The sequence below is a fragment of the Anopheles marshallii genome, chromosome 3 (genome assembly GCF_943734725.1).
Source record: "Anopheles marshallii chromosome 3, idAnoMarsDA_429_01, whole genome shotgun sequence".
Classification (NCBI taxonomy): Eukaryota; Metazoa; Arthropoda; class Insecta; order Diptera; family Culicidae; genus Anopheles; species Anopheles marshallii.
In genome coordinates, this window is record NC_071327.1 from 22,722,512 (window position 1) to 22,749,107 (window position 26,596).

The following is a 26,596-nucleotide window of genomic DNA, read 5'->3' on the forward strand; positions in this document are numbered from 1 at the left end:
CCCACGTGCGAGAGATAGTTTCCACTTGGTTGCCAGTGGCAACGGTACCGTTTAGCGTAATTGCTACTTCCACGCGATTGGATCGCTTGGTCTAAACTAAAGCTGCAGAGCTCCCCACTTTGGACGACGTACTGCGCGACCGTGAGGCGATGTGTTAGGATCGTGAATGCACTACATCCAAACCCCGGTCGATCCTCGTGGCAATCACGAAAGACTTGCTGCAGCCGATCGGTACAATTCCCCCTGGCCTGAATCTAAAGGTCAGGCGGGCCAGAGTTCCGAGGCATTCGGAGGTATATTCGCGCACCGATGATACATTGGTGTACGGGATCCGAGTATGGTATATAAACTCCGATCCACTCACCACTATTGGATGTTGCCACGCTTAGTTTCTATTGCTTTGTTTCATGTTGCCACACGATCTTATGCCTTCCACCGCCATGTTTCACTGGGTTATTCTCCAGCGGAAGGCATTTTTGCAAAAAAAAAGGCGGTACGTAGTCGGCATGTTTTGGTGTTTGCGCAAAACACTTGCGATCTTTACGTATTGCGTATGGCGTGAAGGCCAACGTGGAAAACTCGTAGCAAATGGGTGAAAACACTGCATTTCCTCATACCAATTACGTCGAGTAAACAAAGCCAATAAACATCGCCACACCGTTCGACCAACTTAGTATAAGCTCAGTTTTTTATGCTTTAATTATGCTGGGCCGGTTCGTTGCCCCTTGAAAATTTTGCCGTTAAAAGTGGGAAAAATTTTGCCATTGACATTCAAACGCTTCGACGCTTTTGGGTCACAGGGTTTACCGAAATAATTATCCGCGAAAACACGTTGAGGTGGTATAGATCGGTGAGGGTGGTCGTACCACTTTCGGTTTGGCCTTCCACGATCATAGTTACATCGGCGTCGCCAAAAATAAATACTTGTCGGCAAGCTGACTCGCCGAAATACGACCGAAACAATATTAAAAAAGACTAGAAAGCAGGGAAGAAAAAAAAAAACAAATCGCCCACCACTAGTTAATTCGTTTACATAATTTTGAGCGACGAATAGACACGCAATTTGGTGCAAGCGATAGCAGCAAGGAGGCAAATCTATTCGAACGCAGATGTATTACAACTCTCGCTAGTCATCTCTTGTTTGCGCAACACGTGCGTGGAAGAGCACCGTTTCGTATCGAGTGATAAGATAAAATGCACTAACTTGCCCCACTTACGGGGACACAATGGGCTTACATTTAACAAACACAGCAAAACGGCAACGGAACTAATCAGCGGCCTATCGACGACAGGTTGCGATGGCAACTGCGAGATCAGCGCTTGAATCACTACCACCGGTGTTATGCTACGCGCGTCCACTACGATCAACACTTGCCGACGAACTGTATTCGCGGGTTCTGCGCTCCTCGCGCTGCACCGCGTTGCGGTGATTTGGCTCCGAGGAAGCTACAACTCATCGTGGAATGAGAGACGCGGTTTATGTTCCGCAATCGCAGCACAATGCAAAGCAATCGTTCAAAGTCGATTTTCTTCTCTTGCGTGCACAAAATTTCTCATTCTCTCTGATCACACTTTCACTGTCTCTTGGTATTTCTTTTTTTTTTGTTAAATCCATCCAAATGTTTTACATGCTTCTTTTAACCCTTATTTTGAACTGAAAATGTGTTCAGAACATGAACATGGTAACTTGAAACGCTGTTTTTTGGTAGCTAAATTTGATAGCCCAGCAATCACACATTCAGAAATTTAATATCCTGTGTTGAATCTCCGTTGTCTGAAAAAAGGCAATATTGAAGCTTTTGGAGTGTCTTGTTACTTATTTATTTGGAATTGGAAATTCAATTTTGTGTTTTTCGTATGATGTAATTGTACAGTCTATATTGCTCGCAGTGTAGATGGTTCTTCATCACAAGGATTGGACGGTGCAGTGCAAAGGTATGCATCATTTTACAAGTAACCAGCTGTAGGGTATAAACTTCTTGGTCCACGTAATCGAAATCTGCCTAGTGTCAAAACGCCGATTTTGACAAAAGCAAATTACAGGGAAGGGAAAAAAATAGATTCCTGATGTTCAAGAAGTGATGTGGCTTAGATTTAGAGGAAAACCATGAAAAGATCCGTTGTTAATTGTTTTGTACATACGTTGTGTTTAGTTTTAGTATGCCTAGCTCTCGAAACATCCGGCAAAGAATGCGGAGACCCAAAGTGCGAAAGTAAGTTCCAAAGTTCCGATTCCAAAGTCCTATTCAACTCTCTCTCCACTTGGTCTGTGCCCCGCGAAACAGGCCAGTCTCTTTCGGGGCAAACCACGGTTGACCGATATTCCTCTTGCATCTTTTAGATTGCAGTGTTGACGCTAAAATGAAAGTAAAAGTAATATTGGTTAAGCGATTGAATGCATGTTGCTTATTGGTCATGATAACATTACTTATATTATCTGTATTACTTGTCAACAAGTCTTTCTTGTGGTATGTTTACCTTTGGAATACATTTCGTATACTTTCTTTTGCAGGTGTGATTGCAAGGGGAAAAGCTGTTCTACGGTTTCGTGGTGGCGGTGGACAAAAAGTGAACTTGGATCAGAATGAACCCGTTGAAATATTAGCTAAAAATATAGGCAAAGATAAGGAATTTCTGGTGCGAAAGGCATCTGGCGTAACGGGCCTCGCACCGAAGGATTTCATCCGAGAGTACAGCATTGTAATAAAATCGGTGGATCGTATAAAATTTAGTGACGACACAAACACGCTGGATATCAAACCAACGCAACCTGTTACCTTGGAAGAGAATGTATTGAAAACGACCGTTGTTGAGGGTACTGTGCTCACAAACGATGTGTTTTCGGATAGTCCAACGGCTGAATCTGCTGCAATCGATGTGCCGTCTAGCGTGAAATCAACTCCTACGTTGGAAGTGGTACCGAACACGCAGACTGTTGAAAACAACCTAAACGAAGATGCAGATGTTTTGAAAAATGAAACAGTTGAAGAAGCAAACGAGGGCTCGGAAGAAATGCCCGAGGCTGATAGCGAGGAGGAAGAGGATGGGGAGGTCGAGATGGAGGAAGATTACGAAGACGAGGGCGAGGACGAAGAGGAAGTCGAAGATGCTGTACCAGATGCAAATGATGGAGCAGTGAAAGAAGGGGATAATAAGGCGAATCACATTAGTAGCGAAGCTACTACTGCTGAAGAGCCGAAAGCCGAATCTACTTCTGAAAAGGTGCTAGCAAATGATGGAAACGACGGTGCCACGAGTGCAAAAGTAGTTGCAGAAGAGAAACAAGCTAAACCGGACGATAGTTCGGAAACTGCAAGCGAATCGGTTCCTTCCACTAGTCAAGTCAGTACTCCTCCTAACATCGAAGCTCCTGCTGAAAAGGTGCTACCAAATGGTACAAATGGCGATGCCACGCGTACAGAAGTCATTGCGGAAGAGAAACAATCTGAACCGGACGATAGTTCCGGAACGGCAAGCAAAACTGTCTCTTCCACTAGTGAAACCATTACTCCTCCGGTGAAAGATAACAAAGACACAAAACAACATCAAACTGGTGCTGATAAAGTTGATAAAAATGTCAAAGAAGATAGCGTCACTGGAACAGGACAGACAGCTGACAACGATGATAAAGTGATCGAAACCGAAGGAAACTTAAATGGTTCAAGTGTATCTAATTCGCAGGAATTGGAACAGGAAAATTCTACCAATATAACGACTGAAAATCCATCTGCTTCGGGAAGCGATTTACTAAACGATGTGGTTACCCAGCCTTCGGTAGTAACGCAAGCTGTCCAAGATTCTCCCGCAACGGATGCCGTCTCTATGGTGGTTGAAGTTACGACACCACTAAGCGTTGTGGAGATGACTGAAACTGACGTACCTGTTACGATGTTGCCCCCTAAAGTGGTTGCGGATGTTGTTCATGCTGTGCCAGCGGAACCGGCCCCTGTCACCGAACCCGAAAACAGTGATACACCTAGTGCAGCTGATATTTCGAAAAACTCGGATAGTCAACCAACACATCCCACTCGCATCCTAGCAGGTGGTTTGGGTAATTTATTGGCACATAGTCACCATCACCATCATGGCCATCACCATCATCATCATCATCATCATCATGCCCATGATCATCATCATCCTCACAATCATGATCATCGAGAGTCGATGCCCATGGAGCAAAGAGCACCGGAGCCTGCCGATATGAATGTTCAAACTGTTGGCGACACTCATTTACACTATCCGGCACAAGTTGACATGCCGCAAACCACACTTCCGCAGGACGAGGATGCTGGTAATGTTCGGCAAAATGGCGAGCCTGTCGAAAATAATCATTTACACAGCTCGGAAACTGTTGCACCCGTGCTAGTAATGGCTGGCAACGGCAATGAAGGTAAGCTACGATACGGTTTTTAGTGCGTTTCAGTAAACGGAATCGATCATATATACTGTCCCTTATGTTTATATCGTTTCAAATAATGCGTCAATGGTAAACCATGAGCAAAAGAGCAGCAACGATTTCAACCTTTGTTATTATTTAATTCGTAAGAGAGGATGAGTTGTGTTTCTTAGCTGTGGGTGATTATTTTTAGAACAGTCGGCTTGATGCCAGTCACAAGCTTCCATCTGTTTTTCTTCGTGGCAGTGACCTTATTATAAAGCGTAATATGTCGATATATTGGTTTGAAATAATTAGTTTAATTTATTTTCTTACCCAGTGTCCTCTGCCGAGAACGGATATTGCGACGGAACAGGAATCGATTGTCCTCCGCCAGCAGCACCATTCGTTCCACCATCGGTCAAGCACTCGAACGGTGGGTCAGATTATATTCCAATGGAACCAGATGTGCACACTAACGAAGGTGAAACTGACCAGTCTCAAGATATGGCACCTGATGGCCATTCGGAACACATGGCGGACGTTTATGGCGGTGAAAAGCAACAACAACTCGCGGGCGATTATATTGAAGTGTTTGTACAAGAAGCGATCAAGTTGAGCGATCTCATCCTTATGCTTGCGATCACATCCTTCACGCTACTGGTGTTTTCTCTTGGACATTATCTGATCAACAAGAATCGGCGTGAGAAACCGCTCATCTACAAGCTGAACATGATCGAGCGTGATCTGATGACATCGTACAAAGAGAGCGCACTGTTGAAATCTGAACTACAGGAAACCAAGCACAAGCTAACGAGCATTGAAAACAATTCTTTCGGGTCAAACGATATGGTGATTGCACTAAAGGCGGAACTGGAAGCTGCTGAGCAGGCGAAACTAGAGCTACAGGATCAAATAGCGGGCTTAGAAAAAGAGTTAGAAAATGCGGCCGAAGCAGGGCTGGAGTTGAACAAAATGGTAGCAGAGCTACTGAATCAAAACGGAAGCGATTCGATTGCGCTAAGCGTCGAAGAGCTACAGCGTCAGCTCAACGAACAGCAGCAAACGATCTTATCGATGAATGCGTCGCTGGCGGAAAAGAGTCGTGAAAACAGTGAGCTGCAGATTGCGATCGCCAGCCAGACGGGTAAATTTAACGAGCGTTTGGAAGAGCTTGAAAAGGCACGCACCGAGCTGACCGATCGGCGCACACAGCTCGAGGAGGAAGTGGCCAGCCTGCAGTCGGAACAGAAGACAAAAGTGGACAGTATGCGTAAAGAAACGGGTGCAGAAATTGACCGTTTAACGAAGGAACTGAAGATCGCGCAAAGTAAGGCGGACGAAAGCCGTAAAGCTCTGGCCGCAGTAGAAGCCAAATGCGAAGCACTAGAAGAGTGTTTGAAGGAAGTGAAATCAAACGGTGGTAATGCAGGCAAAGGAATGATCGATTCGATTGAATTGAAGGCCCAAATAGCACTGTTGTCGAAGGAGAAGGCGAACATGCAGGATAAATTACAGGGTGAAATTGTGAGTACTTTGTGGAGCCGAAGACGTTCGGGGATATTGATGTTGTTTTTTTATTTGTTGTAGATTGCACGCCAGCTGGTGGAAGATCACATGAAAATGGTAAATGAAGAAATTTCGACACTCAAACGAGAGTTTGGCAAAGCAGAAAAAGATAAGCTGGAGGCAGAGACAAGGCTGGAAGTGTTGTCATCGTACTTTAAGGATAAGGAAACACAGTTGCAAAAGTATGTTGTGTGGAAAATGTTTTATAGTTTAGGTTTTTTTTTAGGTAGTTTACAATATTTTTGTTTGGTTTTTTGCAGAGAACTAAGCGTGAAGGAAGCCATGTGGATGCAACAACAGGGTGAAACGACTACAACTGTTGAAAAGATACGCCACATGCAGGATGAAATACAACAACTGAAGTAAGTATTAGGGCGTAATATAAGAGTTTGATAGTGATTAATTGTGTAATATTGTACCTTGGTAGATCGCAAAACGATAAGCTTCGGGCGGAAATTGAAGCTCAAGCAACGGCACACAAAGCTCAATATACTACGCTTGAAACTCGATCGCACGATGCTTGGCTTACAGCCCGACAGGCAGAACGTCGACTGGAGGAAGCCCGTAGCGAGTCTAGTGCACTTCGGCGGAAACTTACGGCTCTTGGTGATATTTCTGCTTCCAGTGGTAAGTAAACCCAAATAGTAGGGCACGTGATGTTATTAATCAATTGACATTTCTCTAACAACGCTCATGTTGATTCGTACTTGCAGATGGTATGGTAAACTTACCGAATGCTTCCATTACGCAAACCGATCTCGGCCTAACTGCCCCCTCGCCGATTCGCGTCGAGTCGCCGAACGCTCCACAACTGATGGGAGTGCTTCCACCGCCACCGTTTTTACCACCATTCATGCCTGGTCCTCCGCCCCCATTTATGCCACCCTTCATGCCACCACCACACGGTCCCGGTGAGATGAGACCTCCGCCGTTGGGACGATTAATGTCACCACCACCACCGAACAATCGATACTCTCCCAACAACATGATCGATGCGCGGGATCGATACAGTCCTGACCGTGGTCGTTACTCGCCCGACAGCCGGTACGACTATTCCGTCATGTCGACGTACGAAACCGAGAATGACTTCAGTCCACCGCCTTCACCACCCCATCATACCCGTCACTCAAACTACGATCGCGAGCGGGAACGTGAGCATGAGCGGGATCGTGATCGTGATCGGGATCGGGATCGAGGCAGTGATCGTGAACGATCACACCGTGATGGACGTGGCAGTGGCAGTGGAGGTTACTCGAGAGGTTATACGCCAACGGGTATGCGCACATCACCTCCTATTCAGGATCCCCGGAACAAAAAATACGCAGGTACTAATAATAATCATTATTCGGATGACGAGTTCGATGGCTGGTAGTAAATGTGGTGTGCAGGAAAGCAAGCAAAGTGTATTTCTGTTCTCGATGCGCGATACAGCAGCAGTTGCAATACTTGCATCGATTTGATGTAGCAGAACTGCGTCGGTGCCAGACAACGAGGCAATGAACATTGAAGCTGCTTTTTGTAAATGCTGCTGTCGCACATATCGAACCAGAATGGGCCGTAACCAACATTGAAAAGCGAACTAACCAAGCTCCTACCAATCATATCATCAAGCACTAATCCACAGCGGAAAGTAGATAGACGCAATCAAACAAAATAGATACATTTTACAATCAATCGCATAATGCCGCAAGTTAACAGACCAGCTTTCTTCATTTCCGTGTACTTATTGTTGAGCGATGCGCTGGTGCTTGCCTGTCGGCAGCGGCCCATGTTTTCTCTTAATTTATTTTCATCGAACAGATTGTGAATATCCGGAATTGAATTCCTTCCTATTTATTACAGTCATTTTGATCATAAAAATGTATAATTTACACTAACAACATACTCATCATGAGCGTGCGCAACACATCAGTCTCCCGATTGCTATCAGTGTCTAATAGTGGCACATGCTTCCTATTTGTATTATTTTAACTATTATGACTGTTCCCCTAATCATCTTCCATTACTAAAATGTATATGCTTACGTTTTGAAGCTTACATAGCAATAATTAGATGTGACGTTATTAGAATCAGCCGCTAAAAACACACGCATTGCTTTATTGTATGTAAACTGTGGCGCCTAATAATTGATTACTATTACGTCTATTTCTGTTCTCTTTGCATATAAATGGAATGGGTTTGGCAAAAACCTGACACTCGTCCACATGAAACACCCTCTTTTGGTACGACCGATTTGATACTATCGTCTTTTCACGACACTGTCAACGGAATATGTTTTTGTCTCTCTATTCCCGTGGGGTTTTTTAAATTTAATTTGCTCATTGTTAAATCTCATCATTACGCCGTAAACAGGTGGTTTCAGTTCCGGTTCACAGGATTCACTCGGAACGAGGAAAAGTGCAGGAAAATATAGAGCTACAGGCAAACCAGTACTATAGAATGGCCACTGGGGGATGTGTAAAGCAAACATAACTGTAAGCTAGTAGGAACATTAATCAAGCCCCGGCTAGCAAATAATGGGTGATGCTATTTTAAACCTTTCTGTTCTCAGTGTGAACATTAATCAGGAGCAGGTACATCTCCCCGCTAAAGGTACGTTGGAATGCTGCGAGAAGCATAAAAGTTCCATGAACGAATGTCGGCAAAAAACCCCGCTAGGAAACGATTGAAAGAGAAGAGTTGGAAAAATAAATATAAATCAAAAAATCTTATTTGTACAGTTTACAAACACTGACTCAGTTGATGTATTGATAGCATAATTATAGATGACAGAGTAGTTTCTTCATTTTTATCAATTTTCTGTCTAAATTATTCGTCATTAAAAAGTAACTTTTAGGTGCCACAAACAAACAACCATAATTGAATACCCGATGGTTATGAAAAAAATCCGAGTAACCATTGGTGATGGATTCGCGTTCACAGTCATATTGTTCGTCCAAACGTGGTATCGCTGCAACAGGTAAAATGCAACCAACCAAAAACGCCTCAGTTGGGGACGTGTTCCGCGTAACCCCATCACCATTCGAGCCCAAAACGTCACCAGAAATGGGACATTTTATTCGGGAAGCAAGAAAGCTGACGCGTAACAATACGTTTATTGGCCTGGAAGCTGCCAAGGGCGACGGTAGCGAGCGTATCCGTCTGAACCTGAATGAATCGTGGAATCGTTGGAGCAGTGCCGAAAACTTAGCTGTCAATCGATCGGAACGGAGTGCACATAACAGGGCGCGAGTAGCTCCGTTAAAATTAGCACAATTCACCATTGGACCGGAACCCACCGAGGATGACAACTCCGGAGCAAAGGAGAAACAACCGAACGATCGTCGTTGCAGCATGATTCCTTTGATGTGTCAACCGGCGGGGCGTCCCAAAGTGTCACATGCTCCAGCAGAGAGAGAAAAAATGCGTAAAACACCTCCAATTCCTCCGAAAGCACCAGCGAAACATCATGCCCACATCAAAATCTATCGAACTGAGCGTTTGCAGGAGAAGAAAATGGATATGGAGCAGCAGTTGGAAGATATAAGGGAAAAGTTTGCTGGCGCAGCACGCAACGGACAAAGGGATAGTCAACATATTCGTGAAATACTTGAGCTCTTAAAAAAGGAGGTGGACGATTTGAAGTAAGATTCCGAATGTGCGGTAAAAAGATGTTATCAGATAAATAATTGTACATATTTTATTTTTCCTAACAGATCTACCTGCGCAAAGCTAACGGAAGCTGTGCAGCAATTAAAGAATTCGGATGATTTATTCCTGAAAATGAAACATGAAGGAGAATTTTCGTTCTACTCCCGATCATATGAAGTTTCCAAGAAAATCCTGAGCAATACTTTTCGCAGAAGAAAGAGCAATTCTGCCCGTTCCACAAATTTTGAACCGCACGCGGGAACCGGTGGTGATCCCGGAGCTTCGAGCGATACAGCAACCACCAGTCAGAGAGCGATTGAGCAACCAGTCGTTTCAGACGGGGGTGATGACCATCATCGTCATGGTCGGCCCAGTAGTGCACCGGAACCGCCAAGGAATGTAGTGACTTCGCTTTACTACGTGTCGGAAATACAATCTCTCGAGATGGACGACGTTACGCAGGAAAGAAACGACCCTGGTAAGTGGTGGTTATAAAACTTTATTTAAATGCTACTCATCTTTTGTAACTAACAATTTATCGCGTTATGGGCTATTCTCATCATTTCTTTCTAAGGCAACCCATCGTTTAAAACTACCGAACAAGATTTGTTGACAAAGAAAAAGACCAAAATGTCCAAAATTGCTGGCTGGTTTAAATCGGATAAGCGCTAGAAGATTATGTCCCTGTTATGTCAACTTTGTTAACTTCTAAATTAGCTATCTGCTGAAATATATTTACCAAAGAGCAGGAAAATAATTTTCAGACTATGTAGCACGGTCGTGAGCAATAACGCTGAAGTGGGTTAGATTTCATTTCGTTTAGGGCATAACATTCCAGGGAACGTCTTCACGGCCATTGCTCTGTTGCTTAGTAAAGCGTTCTACAAACTTATCCTGACAAGCTGTACGAATTCTCGCTGATGTTGCCGGTGAAGCTAGGGCAAACTCTTCGCCAAGATTTTCCTCCTGTCGAGCTGCAGCTACAGCATCTCGAATGGCGAAGAACACAGAGGAGGCTAGGAATAGTGGCGGCTCACCAACCGCCTTTGATGAGTACACCGCGCGCGGATTGGGAGCACCGGTAAGTAGTGACACGTTGAACTCCCCGGGTATGTCGGCAAAACCGGGCAATTTATACACTCCGGGGCCGCGTGAATAAACCTGCCCTTGAGGCGAATAGACCATTTCCTCGAGTGTGAACAACCCGTAACCCTGCATAAAGCCACCTTCAATCTGGCCGATATCAATCGCCGGATTAAGGCTGGATCCCAGGTCCATAACAATGTCGGTCCGAATGACTTGGTGATCGCCAGTCAAACAATCGATTTCCACCTCGGAACATGCCGCACCGTAGGTGTAGTAGTTGAATGCTTTTCCCGAGTTGGTGAGGAAACTGTATCCTAGATCAGGCGTTGCATAGAACCCTGTTGCCGACAGGGACACCCGGCTTAAGTAGGCTTTCGTGACCCAGAAATTCCAGTCCTTGTCCGGGTATTCTTTGCGGAACGGTGCCAATCGTTCGCGGATGGTTATGCACGCATTCAGTACCGCCGTGCCGTTTAGATCCGAACCAGCGCTGGCTGCGGTGGCCGAAGTGTTCGGAACTTTATCCGTAGATGTTTCGGAAATGTGGATACGATCGAAAGGAATTTCCAGTACCGTTGCAGCGACTTGAATCATCTTCGTGTGCAATCCCTGACCCATCTCAGTGCCTCCGTGTGTGAGCAGCACCGTACCGTCCTGGTAGATGTGAATCAAGGCGCCACTTTGATTGAGATGTTGCACGGTGAACGCGATACCGAACATTGTAGGTACGACGTGTATGCCGCGCTTGCGCCAGCGGTGCTCTTGATTGAACGCTTCAACAGCCAGTCGACGGTTCGCAAAGTCCGAAGATTGTAAAACCTCACTCCAGCATTTACCAACGTTACATCCCTCGATTTGTTGGTTGTAATGCGTTGTGTCACCCTCTCTGTACATGTTCAATTCGACCAACTCAACGTAGTCCCGCTTGAGGGTGCGTGCGACATGACGCATCATCGTCTCTGCCGCCATCATACCTTGAGGGCCGCCGAATCCGCGGAACGCGGTGTTTGAAGGAAGATTAGTGCGGCAAACCCAGCCACGCACGCGCAGATGAGGGATACGATATGCATTCTGGATGTGAAACATTGAACGCTCCAGCACGGCGAACGACAGATCCATCGAGTGGCCACCGTTGTTATACGAACAAAAATCTCCGGCCAGTAGCTTGCCTTCCTTACTGACACCAACTTTGTAGCGGAAATAGAACGGATGCCGTGTGCCGGACACTGCCATATCTTCATCTCTGTCCAGCATGCAACGTACAGGCCTTCCCAGGCGGTGTGCCGCCAGCGCTACCGGTATGGCAACCATGGCAGCACGTGATTCTTTGCCACCAAAACCACCTCCGAGCCGCTTTACACGAGAGACTACTTTGGCGGCAGGAATTCCCAGTGCCTGAGCGACGTGGTGCTGAATCTCGGTAGGATGCTGGGTACTGCTGATGACTTCGATCTCGTCCGAATCCTTCGGAACTGCGAGGCATGCCTGCGTTTCAAGGTAGAAGTGTTCCTGTCCACCCATACGGCAATCACCTTCGACGATCACATCTGCTTTGGACATCGCTTCCTCCACATCTCCCTTAGCAATGATATTGGGATATCCGGGATAGAATGACTCTAGTCTGATTGCATCCTCCAACGTAACGATTATCGGTTCCATTTCTGCATACATCACCTTCACTTTGCGAGCGGCGCGTTGTGCGATTGTTTGATTATCAGCCGCGATAGCACCTATTATTTGACCCTGGGTGGTGACAATATCTTTGACGAATACAAATTCATCATGAAATACGGGGCCAGCTTTGTTCTGTTCGTCGGTTAGATCATCTGCGCTAAAGAATCGATGCACGCCTTCCAGGTTGAGCGCTTCCGATGGATCGATCGATACAATTTTGGCGTGCGCTTTCGTGCTGTACACGAAGGCCAGATATAGCTCGTTTTCAAACTTGGGGATGTCGTCACAATAGATAGCTTCTCCGGTGACTTGCTTGTAAGCCGAAGCATGCACCTGCGGGCGACGGATTGGGTCGGTAATTGGTTGATCGCCTGAAACCTTCTCGAAGAGCTGCGTACTTTTTGGAACTAGTGTATGGAAGGTATTGGCGCCACTCTTTTCGCGATCACCAACAGGGGTCCTGTTCGGGATCTTTTGTCTATCCAGCGATTGGGCGATCGCTAGGTAAGCCTTGAAGAAGAGGCTCAAAGTCAGCGATCGACGATAAACGATCATACCGCCCGGAGCGGATGGACTGAGTGGAAGCTCCTCCACAAGCAAATCATTGCAGCGTTCCACAAGTTGTGCATTCCATCGTGCTCCGACCAGTGCGGCGGCCGTCTTCTTGGCAAGAACTGTCGTTGGCGCCATTCCACCGAATGCCAGATGGATCTCTTGCACGACATCTGTGCCCGGCTGAAAGCGAACATTGAACGCGCCATTCACGATGGCAATGTCGTCATCCCGTCGTTTTGCCTGCTTATGCGCAATGAAGTGTTGATCTTTGGTAGTACGAGGGATGAACAGCGATACGAGAACTTCCTCAGGGCGAATCACGTTCCTACGATAGCCAGTGAAGAATCCGTCGCCCATTCGCACTTTACGGAATCCGCCGTCCAGACTCGCGACTTCCAGCTCGATTGCGGCAGCAGTGAAGATGGGGTTTAGATCCGAAATTGGACTTCCCGTCATTATGTTCCCGCCCACGGAGGCAACATTGCGGATTTGCTTGCCTGCGAACCAGTGCAGCATGTCGACGATAGCTTGAAACAAGCGCGTCTCAGTCTCCGGACCGGTTTCAATCTCCTTCCGGAGCACATTTTCCATTTCCATCAGCGTGGCTGCAGATCCTACCTTGATGCCAAACTCTTGGCGCTCGATCGCCGTCAATTCCTTTATTTGGACTGGATTGGCAAGGACGGGATACTCAAAGTGTTTGAACTTCACTTCCACCCCCACTTCCGTGTTGCCGACAACGATCTTCGTCTCCGGATGGGCCTTTTTCAAAGCCAGCAGATCGTCGAGTCGAGTGGGACGATACCACGCGGTTCGGGACGTACGGAAAACGAGCGATTCCGAGTCGAATTTGTCGGAGAGCTTCAGCTCCGGAGGGAAGATGGGCTCCTGGGATGGATCGTAGGGCATGAACTCGTTCGGTTGAAACAGCTCAGTGTTGATCTCTCCATTCTGTCCACAGCCGTTACCATTGCCATTTCGACAGCATTTCTCGCCCATGGCGCAGTTGGTGCCGAACTCCTTGGTGAACGTTTTGTATCCCTCCAGGATCGGTCGATAGCCAGTGCAGCGGCACAGATTGCCTTGGAAGGCCACCTCCAGTTCTTTCATTGAAGGAACGGGAGAGCTACGCAGCAACGAGTACATCGACATTACGATTCCCGGAGTGCAGAACCCACACTGCGAGCCGTGTGCCTTGGCGATGCGCTCCTGGACGGGATGGAGGCGCGTCCGAGTACTTCCAATGCCCTCGACCGTTGTCACAGCCATCCCGTGCACGGAGCACACCGGCGTAAGACAAGCGTTGACCGCGAGATGCTTCAACGAGCCCGTGCTGCGATCAACCTTCGACACCATCACCGTGCAGGCACCGCATCCTCCCTCGGCGCATCCGAGTTTCGTGCCGCAGAGACGCAATTTGTCACGCAAATATATCAGCAGAGTAGACTCGGGATCGGGCCGTTCATCAGTAACCTGCGAGTGAGAGAGAGAGAAACATTAAAAAGGAGATTGTGATACGTGCATGCGTGCCAACTCCAACCCAATGGTCGAGCTAATCAAACGCAATAAAAAGAACCCGATGACTTGGAAACGTTCAATCAAAGACTTTCAAAGTCCGTGAAGATTGACGCTGAATATCAGAGGAACTCCGTGAGCGTGATTTCAAACAAGCAAGGTTGATAGGCAGGCACCGAGATTGACCGAAACGGGGAGAAACCGAGAGTCTGACGATGATGATACTTGGCGAAATGAGATGTTTACGGTTCAACGGTGGAAGCGGCTTGTCACATTTCGCTTTCATTAGTCGGCAGAGCAACATGTGAACCTCGTACATGATGGTCACAAATAACCGTTATCAGCATGTTGCCATCGAGTTTGTTGCCAGGTTTGTTGTTGGTAGCAAACATCGCCACACATCCGACAGACGAGATTTAAATTATCATCGTCATCTCTCACTATCATCATATGCGGTGGATGGGACAGCCTCTGGAACATTCACTTACCCTTTTTCCATTGACGAAAAACACCAGCGGTTGATTTCTATCGAATTGCTGCAACTGCCCGTCCGGTTCACCGCGGACACTCGGTGGGGCCATTTGTAGACTTTTTGGCAATGTTAAGAGAAAACACCTTGGGACAGTTATGGCCTCCGGTTGTTGCCACTTCACTTGTGCTTATCGCCGTGCTGTGCCACTTTTACTCTGTTGGTAACAGTTGCCGGTGCGCAATTTGATGAAGCGTTTTTTTAAGCGCTCAGTGTGATACACTTTCGGTAACTATGATGCACTGGGTTTGCACAAATAAAAACGTTACGCGTGTGTGATTTATTGTTTTAATTTTAGCTCCGTTTGCTATTCGAACAGGTCCAACTCCAGCAGACAACGTGTCGCACTAGCACGAGCAGGAACGGTCTTTTATTTCACACTATCGCTGCGGGCGACGGTTTGCGTAAAACTGAGCACGGAGAGCTGATTGTGATGTGACTTAAGTGTGTCTTCCACGTCCAGTGCCGTGAGCTTCGAACCGAGTGCGAGCAAAAGACTCCCGCGGGGAGACAGCGATGGTAATCCATTCCTGGAAAAAGGTCACGGGTTTTTTTTTTGGGAGAGAATTTCAACAATCTCTTGGCGTAAGCTTGGTGCCCGGCCCGGGAGAGAATGATGAACTCGTGGGGCATCTTCTCCGTTAATTCCATTTGGCTTAATAGTGAGATAGTGAGAAGTCCTGCAAAGGAATCGAAAGAAGAAAACGGCATGCATGTTTACCCTGTTTACACGTGTTTATCGCGATAATACTTTCAACGATAAGAGTCCGGCTTGTAATGTGTCTCTTGGTGTTGGTCCGTCCTCAATGTTTTTGTTGCACATAATTGTTATTAGGTTTACAACTTAGAGCCATGTTTGTCTAGCTCGGATTCGCGTTGCTTTTCCAGGAATTCTGCCGGACACTACAGAGGTCTCGTAATCTGAGCAACATTCTATTAAATAAATCATTTACAACAGTTTAAGCTCAACTATAGTTTATTCTTTTCAGACCATATTAGGTGAAATGAAGCATTTTGTTGGTTCGACGGAACACGAACAAGTGTATTTTTAATGTTGTATGGCTTCGCTACAAATATCTACACTGTTTCAAGACTTCTGCCGTTCGTCATCTTCGAGAGTGTTGCCGATGAAAAAGTTTTCGTGTCGGTTTATGCCATAACGTTCCACGATTCCCCGGTACTGTCCTCGTTAAACTGTAACGAAACAATTGTTTACTAAAATATAAAACATTTCCAAAGAGATCCTGCATTACCTTGCGTGTAATGTTGTCGCTACAAAGCATTCTAATACGAGCTGCACTCGCAGGCGCAATCAAGTGGAAATTATCTACGATTCCTTCCTCCTTCCGTGCAGCTGCAATTGCATCCTTAACTGCAAAGTATACAGACGACGCTAAAAATAGCGGTGGCTCTCCGATGGCTTTCGATGAATATACGGCCCGCGGATTCGGAGCACCGGTCAGCAAAGATACGTTCAGCTCTCCAGGAATGTTGCCGAAACCGGGCAGCTTATAGGTGCCGGGACCTCGCGTGTACACTTCTCCCAGCGGAGAGTAGACCATTTCTTCGATCATGAACAGGCCATACCCCTGCATGAATCCTCCCTCGATTTGGCCAATGTCAATGGCGGGGTTTATGCTCGAACCCACATCCATCACGATATCTGTGCGCAATACCTGATGATCTCCGGTGAGACAATCGATTTCCACCTCCGAACATGCGGCACCGAATGTGTAGTAATGAAAGGGATTGCCCGAATTTGTAGTGAAGTTGTAATTAATGTCCGGTGTAGCGTAGAACCCGGTGGCAGAAAGCGAAACCCGATCAAGATAGGCTTGCTTGATCCACACAGTCCAGCCGGCTGTGGCATCCGTCTTCCGGTAGGGTTCTAAACGCGATAGAAGTTTGTTGCATGCTTCCAAGACCGCAGCACCGTTCAAATCCGAGCCCACGCTTGCGGCTGTCGCCGAGGTATTTGGAACCTTGTCCGTGCATGTTTCATAGCAGTGGATCCTATCGAAGGGTATTTGCAGGGCGGTGGCTGCAACCTGAATCATTTTCGTATGCAATCCTTGTCCCATTTCAACACCACCGTGTGCTATTAGTACGGTTCCATCCTGATAGACATGCACCAACGCTCCGGATTGGTCGAGACCGGGTACGTTGAAGGCAATGCCGTACATCGTTGGGACTGCATCAATTCCACGTTTGCGCCATCGGTTCGCTTGGTTGAAGCTGTCCACCTGAGCCTGCCGTTTACGGAATTCGGACGAGTCGAGAAGCTCATTCCAACACCTTCGCACAGTACAATTGTCTATAAGCTTGTTGTAGTGGGTACGATCACCGCCATCATTGTACAAATTTCGCTCGATCAAACCGACATGATCAAGTTGCAGCTGCTGTGCTACATGGCGTATAACAGTTTCCGCTACGATCATCGCCTGTGGAGATCCGAATCCTCTGAATGCTGTACAGGATGGTAGATTGGTTTTACAAACCCAGCCTTCAATGCGAACGTTTGGTATTTTGTAAGCATTTTGAATGTGCAACAGTGCACGCTGCATTACCTGAAAAGACAAACATGCAATATTTGAATTCTTCAATATTTCTGAGATGTTTTATGTTTGTTGTACTCACTGAGTAGGACAAATCCCTCGAATATCCCGCGTTGCAATATGCTTTATATTCACCGGCTAGAAGCAACCCATCTTTCGACACGGCCACGCGATACTGTACCAAAAATGGATGTCTAGTTCCGGTAGCACCCATGTCATCGCATCGATCCAAGACACACCGAACAGGGCGCTGCAAGCGATAAGCGGCCAGTGCGACGGGTGTGACAAAAAGGTCAACCTTTGTTTCTTTACCGCCAAAGCCTCCACCAAGCCGCTTCACCCGGGAAACTATCTTATGACAAGGCAGATTCAGCGTGTTGGCGACTTTGCGTTGTGCTTCTGCCGGATGTTGACTGCAGCTGATGATTTCCAACTCGTCCGAATCACGCGGGAAAGCAATACATGCGATCGGCTCAAGGTAAAAGTGTTCCTGAGCGCCTGTGCGACACTCGCCTTCCACGATGGCGTACGCTGATTGGAATGCTGCGTCCACCGCACCGAACTCCAGGCGTAAAGACCCTTCCGGAAAGAAAGACTTTCTAGCGACCGCATCTTCCATTGAGACTATAACTGGTGCGATGTCCTCGTACACAATTCGAACCTTCTTGGCGGCCTTTTTGGCTATCGACTCTTGCTCTGCTGCAATCGCTCCTATTATCTGGCCCTGGCTGGTGACAATATCTTTCGCAAATACCCGTTCATCTTCGACTATTGGACCGAGGCGGTTCTGTTCGTCGGTTAGATCATCTGCGCTAAAGAATCGATGCACGCCTTCCAGGTTGAGCGCTTCCGATGGATCGATCGACACAATTTTGGCGTGCGCTTTCGTGCTGTACACGAACGCCAGATATAGCTCGTTTTCAAACTTGGGGATGTCGTCACAATAGATAGCTTCTCCGGTGACTTGCTTGTAAGCCGAAGCATGCACCTGCGGGCGACGGATTGGGTCGGTAATTGGTTGATCGCCTGAAACCTTCTCGAAGAGCTGCGTACTTTTTGGAACTAGTGTATGGAAGGTATTGGCGCCACTCTTTTCGCGATCACCAACAGGGGTCCTGTTCGGGATGTTTTGTCTATCCAGCGATTGGGCGATCGCTAGGTAAGCCTTGAAGAAGAGGCTCAAAGTCAGCGATCGACGATAAACGATCATACCGCCCGGAGCGGATGGACTGAGTGGAAGCTCCTCCACAAGCAAATCATTGCAGCGTTCCACAAGTTGTGCATTCCATCGTGCTCCGACCAGTGCGGCGGCCGTCTTCTTGGCAAGAACTGTCGTTGGCGCCATTCCACCGAATGCCAGATGGATCTCTTGCACGACATCTGTGCCCGGCTGAAAGCAAACATTGAACGCGCCATTCACGATGGCAATGTCGTCATCCCGTCGTTTTGCCTGCTTATGCGCAATGAAGTGTTGATCTTTGGTAGTACGGGGGATGAACAGCGATACGAGAACTTCCTCGGGTCGAATCACATTCCTACGATAGCCAGTGAAGAATCCATCGCCCATTCGCACTTTACGGAATCCGCCGTCCAGACTCGCGACTTCCAGCTCGATTGCGGCGGCAGTGAAAATGGGGTTTAGATCTGAAATTGGACTTCCCGTCATTATGTTCCCGCCCACGGAGGCAACATTGCGGATTTGCTTGCCTGCGAACCAGTGCAGCATGTCGACGATAGCTTGAAACAAGCACGTCTCAGTCTCCGGACCGGTTTCAATCTCCTTCCGGAGCACATTTTCCATTTCCATCAGCGTGGCGGCAGATCCTACCTTGATGCCAAGCTCTTGGCGCTCGATCGCCGTCAATTCCTTTATTTGGACTGGATTGGCAAGGACGGGATACTCAAAGTGTTTGAACTTCACTTCCACCCCCACTTCCGTGTTGCCGACAACGATCTTCGTCTCCGGATGGGCCTTTTTCAAAGCCAGCAGATCGTCGAGTCGAGTGGGACGATACCACGCGGTTCGGGACGTACGGAAAACGAGCGATTCCGAGTCGAATTTGTCGGAGAGCTTCAGCTCCGGAGGGAAGATGGGCTCTTGGGATGGATCATAGGGCATGAACTCGTTCGGTTGAAACAGCTCAGTGTCGATCTCTCCATTCTGTCCACAGCCGTTACCATTGCCATTTCGACAGCATTTCTCGCCCATGGCGCAGTTGGTGCCGAACTCCTTGGTGAACGTTTTGTATCCCTCCAGGATTGGTCGATAGCCAGTGCAGCGGCACAGATTGCCTTGGAAGGCCACCTCCATTTCTTTCATTGAAGGAACGGGAGAGCTACGCAGCAACGAGTACATCGACATTACGATTCCCGGAGTGCAGAACCCACACTGCGAGCCGTGTGCCTTGGCGATGCGCTCCTGGACGGGATGGAGGCGCGTCCGAGTACTTCCAATGCCCTCGACCGTTGTCACAGCCATCCCGTGCACGGAGCACACCGGCGTAAGACAAGCGTTGACCGCGAGATGCTTCAACGAGCCCGTGCTGCGATCAACCTTCGACACCATCACCGTGCAGGCACCGCATCCTCCCTCGGCGCATCCGAGTTTCGTGCCGCAGAGACGCAATTTGTCACGCAAATACATCAGCAGAGTACACTCGGGATTGGGAGCGGCATCGATAACCTTTTTTCCATTCACAAACAACACTAAGGGCAAGTTTGGGTTGAATTGAGCAAAGCTTTCCATCGCGAAAAGTTGAGAGGAAACGCCCTTTTTAATTGCACTCTTTACACGCTCTGCCTGAACTAATACGGACTCTGCTAGTTTGCAGCAATTAATATGTAAATGTGCCTATCAATAAGCGAAAAGTGGTCAGGTGGAAATGCACAGCATAATAGCACACGCAGGAACTTGCTCGATAAGATAATACGACAAAACACCAGAAACGCACACACCGTCCGTGAGTGGAGTGACGGAATGCTGAGCGAAGAGTGAAGCCGATCGGGAGTGTGAGATTGAAATCGCCGAAGTTCATTGTCATGCTGACAGCGAAAAAGAGATAGTTGCGTTGCGCCGTGAGTAAAACGCTGATAGAAACACCTGCTAAAAGTACGGATCGAAGGAACTTGACCGCTCAAACAGAGGTGTTTTATTACCAATAAGTTGCAGGTAGTAAAAAGTAAACTTCCATTTAAACTGAAATTACAATTTAACAAGTCTTTTAAAATACACTAAATTCTAAACAGATTCCACAAACACACTACATTTGCAAAACTTTTTGCACTCTATTTTTCCTTTCTTTCTAGTTCCTAGTACTATCGCGATCATGCGGTTTTGATACACATTACAGCTAAGCGCTCTGCTGCTCTTGCAGTAAAGAATATAACACGGAGTTTGGTTGATCGGCAAGATCGCGTGGCACACCCTGCTCAATGACGGTTCCATCCTGCATCACGAACACTTGATCGGTGTCAAGAATTCCTCGCAAACGATGAGCCACCACGATTACCGTGCGGCCACGGAAGGCATTTTTAAGCACCAGCTGAACGGCAGATTCTGACTCAAAGTCCAGGTTGGATGTGCCTTCATCGATCAGTACGATTTTTGATTTCTTCAGCAGCGCTCGGGTGAGACAGAGCAACTGTTTTTGTCCCGCTGAAAGGTTTGCTCCACTAACGTCCAGCTGTGCGTACAACCCGCCGAGTGCCTGCACGAGCGGGCTCGCCAAACAGCACGTGATGGCTTCCCAAATTTCGGAATCAACGTGTACCGCGCGCGGATCAAGATTATCACGGATCGTACCATTGAACAGGAACGGATCTTGCGATATTAGCGCGATACGGCTTCTCAGTACGTCTAAAGGTAAGGTGGATATATTCACAAAATCCACAGCTATAGTGCCTTTGTCTAAAGATGCAACTCGTAGCAGTGACGCCACTACGGAGGTTTTCCCCGATCCAGTCCGCCCGACAATGCTGATGCGTTCGCACGGCTTCACATTAATGTTGATCGATCTAATGGAGTATGGCAAGTGTTCTCGGTAGCGCATATGTACATTATCAAAAACTACCACTCCCTGCGAGGGCCAACCAAATGGTGGATCGGCAGATCCATCCGCATTTACTTCCGGTTCAAGCTGACAGTATTGATCGATACGTTCGACTGCGACAAGTTCTTGTTCCGTTTCGGCAACTGCATATAACAACCCCGATAGTAGCCCGGTGATGGACAACGCGTAGCTGATGGCTAGTCCCACTAGCTCGGGGGAAGTCATATGGGCCGATGTAATTGCCGCTAACAAACCGGATCCTCCTACGAGAAAGGCGCCCAACAACTGCAGTCTCAGCCCCAACCATTGCTGTGTGGCTGCGGCCGACAGTTGGGCTTTTATGCTTTCACCAAGCTTGTACAGAAAGTCTCGCTGGAACCGTTTCTCTCCGCGTAGTGCCCGAATCGTGGTCAGGCCCTGCAGTGTTTCGGTAAAGTGGGCGTACAGCGGCGAAAGGGCGTTACTCGAAAGCCGCTTTATGTCACGTGAAGCGTAGCGATATTTGTTTTGAAGCGACAGATATATCGGCACGAGAGGCACGATCAGCAATCCTAGCCAAGGCATGGCGTATAGACTTATCAACAGTGCTCCCAGCAATCCAAAGAACTGTGCCAAAAGAATGTTCATTATAAAGGGAAGTGTGTCGTCCACCGTGTAGACGTCCGACGAGAAGCGGTTGAGAATTCTTCCAAGAGGAACTATATCGAAGAACTGTAGTTTAGTCTGGAAATGAAGTGAGACAAAATAGTTAAATATCTGAAGAATACGAATTGGTCAATGGTTCATACTTACGTATAGAACGCTGTGCAGTAAACGATTGTGTATGCTTTTGGCAGCCTTTAAACCAGCATACGCAAACAAGAATGCTCTCAATAACGTCAACATACTGTTACTGATGGCCAAACTTGCGTAAACCCCCAGATAGTAGAAAGAAGATGCAGTGCCATTGTTAACTGTTGATACAAGAAGATGATCGACCATTGCAAGCACTCCTTCCGATGCTTTCTGTTCGAGTACGGTAGGATCTGCCACGAGCGCTGTACTATTCGCGGGTGTTTCATTCACCGTCCCGACCCAGTACGCTAGCCACGCATCAGTGAGATTACGAGATATTTGCATCATAAGTACGGCAATCACGACCCAAAGTCCAAGACTACGTCCCGTTGCCTGCCAGTAAGCTCCGAGTACTCTGCGATCCAGATGACCGAATTCGCGCGATTCCTCCATCAGCACGCTGTCGGTGCTTCGCTGATCCTCTTCGTGGCGTACTGCTACGTAGGACGAATTGCCATTCGCTATGGACAGCGTGGTGCTGGTATCCTCGTCGTAATCATCGTAATCACTCAGCAGGGAACCAACGTTCGGTGCGTCGCTCTGCGAAACTTGACCCGCTTCCACGTGCAGGATTTGCGTTGCCCGGTTCAACACCATTGCGTGTTGGGTAACAACGACGCGTGTTTTGTCTTTCAGCAACCCAAACAGACAGTGACGAATGATGTGCGATGCGACATGTGCATCCAACGCCGACAGAATGTCATCCAACAGGTAGATGCTCTTGTTCTGGTAAACTGCGCGTGCCAGCGCTACTCGTGCTTTTTGCCCCCCGGACAAGGTACGTCCTTGCTCGCCGACGCCAGTACCGTCGCCGCGCAATGCATCCAAATCGTACTGCAATGCGCATGCATGAATGACCGCCTTATAACGTGCTTCGTCGTAAATTTCGCCCCAAAGAATATTGTCCCGGATGGTGCCTTGCTGCAGCCAGGGGGTCTGTGCGACATACCCAAAGCCTTCGCTTATATCCGTCGAAATTGCTACCGCACCAGAGATGCATTTAAAGTAACCCATTATCACCTGCAGCAGCGAGGATTTGCCCCCACCAACGGGACCTTCCAGGCAAACGAGCTCTCCTTGGCGCACCTGTAGCGTTAGATCGCGGAAAGCGAAATCGATTATATCTTCCTGTACCAACTTCAAATCCTTGCGGCTGCGCTTGATTTCAAACTCAAAGTTGCCATCCTTGATAGCTAGTACGACGGGACGCTTGGAGGAATTGGAGAAGGATGCATCCGAAGCGCTCAGCGGGCGATAGCATTCCCGTAGATTAACGTCCGGTAGATCGAAAAGTTCCTGTACGCGCTTGAGCGATACCCACGCCTCGGTCAAACCATTAAGTACCCAGGGAAACGCGTTCAGCGGGCCAATCAGCATGTTCAGCAATGCTACGCTGGTGTAGGTCGTGGCTGCGGTTAACGGTTTGCCGAGCAGAATCGACGTACCGAAGGTGAACAGGCACATTAATACCGGCGTTGTGGCCCAAAAGTACACACACAGAGCGTCCAGATATTTCCTTTTGGCTAGGAAATGTATTTCCTCAGTCCGCTGGGTTTGGATCTTACCGATGAAAACATCTTCCCAGGCATTCAGTTTGATGTCTTTGGCTCCACTGATGGCTTCAGTGGTGATTGTGACGCGACCATCCTTCGCTGACATCAGTCCCTGCGAGAGTTGTCCAATTTTCTGTGCGATCTTGCGATTGATCGGAATCAGTAACACCGCAAACAACACGCCCGCAACAAAAGCGACACCGAGCTGTGTGTAGAGTAGATAGAGCGTGGTAAACAGCTGGAACGGGATGCTCCAGAATGAATGGAAGCTGATACACGAGTTTACGATGCGATCGGTGTCGGTTGACATTAAGTTCAGTATTTCGGGCCGTGCTGTCTGCAGCTGTTTCGCGGTAAGCGATTTTTGGTAGATGGCCGTCACGATGGACATTCGCATTTTGCTGCTAACGAATGTCATGCGCCAGTTAAAATGGACTGCCGCAAAAGCACTAACCAGTGCCGAAATGAATAGCGCGAGCGCGTAGTAATATGCCCGAAAATCCGTCACTACATTGAGATCGGTTGGATCTGTTGGTGAGGTGGCGTTGCCTTTATCCTCCGCACGCAGCAGACCACCGAGTAAGATTGGACCAGCAAATCCCGAAAGATCGCCCAACAGTCGCAACAGTCCGATCAGATAAAATTCCCATCCGAAACACTTGTGCAGTGCTTTCAGCAAAGAGGTCGTTGTGTTCAGTGCCGTTTGAAGTTTTTCCGTAACTCGATGCAGTGTGAGGGCTTCGGGTAAATCAAACAAATCATCGCTGCGTTTTAGTTTCCCACTGACTCCTTTTGCGATGAGCGGTCGTACCCAGTAGAAGACAATTCTGGAAAATAGATTCGCATCGTCCTCTATTGGACCCAGTGCCGTTTCTTCCATGTCCTCGAAGAAACGTGTATAGGATTGGGATAGTAGCGCTTGTCGTTCTTCATCCTCCGTCCTTCGTAGGCGCACGTAATGAGCATTTCCTGGCGCAACAAGTGTTGCACCATAGATGAGATAGAGCAATAGTTGAGCCGCGTACCACAGCCAATAATCCGTATGAACGTTCGTATGCAGCCAGATGGCATGTAGTGCAAATAGTGACGTCCATAAAACGATCAGCGCTAGTGGACCTCGATGACTAAGCGAACCTTTTCGTGCAGAGGCCAGTAAAAAGCAGCAATGTATCGACCAGGCCAAGAGCTGCACACATGCCAGCAATATGTCCACTGGATACAGTTCCTTGTGAAGGCGAAAAATGTAGCACACTTTTATGGCTGGAACGAGTATCAAAAATAACGATGCCCAAATCCGGAACCGTATAGCTCGTAGTTGTGTTTCATTGCGGGACACTGTACGCCAATAGGTACCAAAGTAGTAGGATGAAAAAATGGCGAATAACATGAGTATCGGCAACTGCAGAACGAGCTCCTGGAAGCATGGTGCAAGATCATTGTTTGTCTGCACCCAAGGCCTTAATCCGGTTGGACATATGTCGGTCCAGAATTGGTCCCAGATGATCATTTTTCTTCTTCTTTCAGCTAGTTGCTCCTGTTAGCATCCGCGATGTACGCAGTTTTCGTCTACCGACTGTTTCACGTGCCGGTTATCACTGCATCGAATAGCTGAATATTATAAGCAGAAATTAACACTTGTACTTGTGGCACAAACCTTCACAACACACCGAATGCACCGTGCGTTGTACAACTGTGTTAGGTGAAGATGACACATCCTTATACCAAATCATCCAGCATATTATTCATCATCACTTATCAAAATCTTGAAAATCGACGTCATCAACGTTCTGGATTAGTCACAATAATAGAATCGAAGCACTTGTGCAATCATGCGTACGATTAGATGTACCGTCTACCGTGCGGAATGCTGTTGGAACTATCAATAACTAGCGGCATTATCGAACTAAAGCAGAAAAAATCGACAATATGCGACTCCGCAGAACAGTAAAACCAAAACAACAATCATATGGTAAACAAGAGAATTTTGACAGGGGTTACACGGAGTCAATCGAGTTTATAACGTTGGTTCGACCGCTTCAAACTTTCCAACGGACGGTGGAATGTGGAATTCAAAATATGCTTTTAAATATCTCGTTGAATGGCAATGTGAAAACAGTCCAATTTGTCTACAGTAGCGTGTTCTTTTATGACGGCTACTGTACCCATTATGGTGAAATGGATGCTGAAAATGCAAATGCCCGGGAAGCGGACTAGGCACTCAAGCTTTCTGAATGCATCGAAAGAATTTACTGCTAGCTAGAACTTCAATTAAGAACCCTTGAATGGTTACAAGACATTCGGTTCGACATCCTTAAGTAGTAGCTCACCTGAATTTAAACTAGCTAAGACATGGAGTTGAAGGTTCTGTGAAGTCATAGTAAAAGTCAGATTATCATGAGAAAGATCCCATGATATTGATGAAAAATATTTTGATCAATACCAATAGAAAAACGATAAAAAACAATACATTTCAAAGCAGTAGTTGAATCCGAGAATCTCCAATGTTTCATTAGGACATTCATTATTTAGAGTTGGCTTTGTCCATTTGCTTTGTCGAACAATGCAGAATCTTGCGTTAGTATGCAAAATATAAAAGTGCTCACATAAAAAGAATGAATAGCTTGTGCACAGTTGTCCCAGTTCAAGTTCCTTGTAAAACTTCTCCTGTGTTT

At 47.3% G+C, this 26,596-nt stretch overlaps 5 protein-coding genes across 5 annotated transcripts; 2 read left to right on the forward strand and 3 right to left on the reverse strand.

Moving 5' to 3' along the window:
* The first annotated feature begins 2,107 nt into the window (after window positions 1-2,107).
* Window positions 2,108-8,382, forward strand: LOC128713592 (transport and Golgi organization protein 1). Its single transcript, XM_053808452.1, has 9 exons — window positions 2,108-2,213; window positions 2,513-3,347; window positions 3,504-4,390; window positions 4,716-5,902; window positions 5,966-6,126; window positions 6,205-6,306; window positions 6,372-6,571; window positions 6,658-7,269; window positions 8,297-8,382. Exons 1-9 carry the CDS (start codon window positions 2,108-2,110, stop codon window positions 8,380-8,382), a joined length of 4,176 nt encoding a protein of 1,391 aa, XP_053664427.1.
* Window positions 8,383-8,908: 526 nt separating this feature from the next.
* On the forward strand, window positions 8,909-10,246 carry LOC128712376 (uncharacterized). Its single transcript, XM_053807269.1, has 3 exons — window positions 8,909-9,567; window positions 9,640-10,052; window positions 10,149-10,246. Exons 1-3 carry the CDS (start codon window positions 8,909-8,911, stop codon window positions 10,244-10,246), a joined length of 1,170 nt encoding a protein of 389 aa, XP_053663244.1.
* Window positions 10,247-10,393: 147 nt separating this feature from the next.
* LOC128712025 (xanthine dehydrogenase) lies at window positions 10,394-14,985 on the reverse strand. The gene is made up of 2 exons (XM_053806919.1): window positions 14,893-14,985; window positions 10,394-14,362 (listed from the first exon to the last, which is right to left on the reverse strand). Exons 1-2 carry the CDS (start codon window positions 14,983-14,985, stop codon window positions 10,394-10,396), a joined length of 4,062 nt encoding a protein of 1,353 aa, XP_053662894.1.
* A 1,097-nt stretch (window positions 14,986-16,082) lies between these two features.
* LOC128712026 (xanthine dehydrogenase-like) lies at window positions 16,083-20,234 on the reverse strand. The gene is made up of 3 exons (XM_053806920.1): window positions 17,571-20,234; window positions 16,187-17,500; window positions 16,083-16,127 (listed from the first exon to the last, which is right to left on the reverse strand). Exons 1-3 carry the CDS (start codon window positions 20,232-20,234, stop codon window positions 16,083-16,085), a joined length of 4,023 nt encoding a protein of 1,340 aa, XP_053662895.1.
* A 604-nt stretch (window positions 20,235-20,838) lies between these two features.
* LOC128712024 (ATP-binding cassette sub-family C member 10) lies at window positions 20,839-25,431 on the reverse strand. The gene is made up of 2 exons (XM_053806918.1): window positions 22,330-25,431; window positions 20,839-22,260 (listed from the first exon to the last, which is right to left on the reverse strand). Exons 1-2 carry the CDS (start codon window positions 25,429-25,431, stop codon window positions 20,839-20,841), a joined length of 4,524 nt encoding a protein of 1,507 aa, XP_053662893.1.
* Between the last annotated feature and the right edge of the window lie 1,165 nt (window positions 25,432-26,596).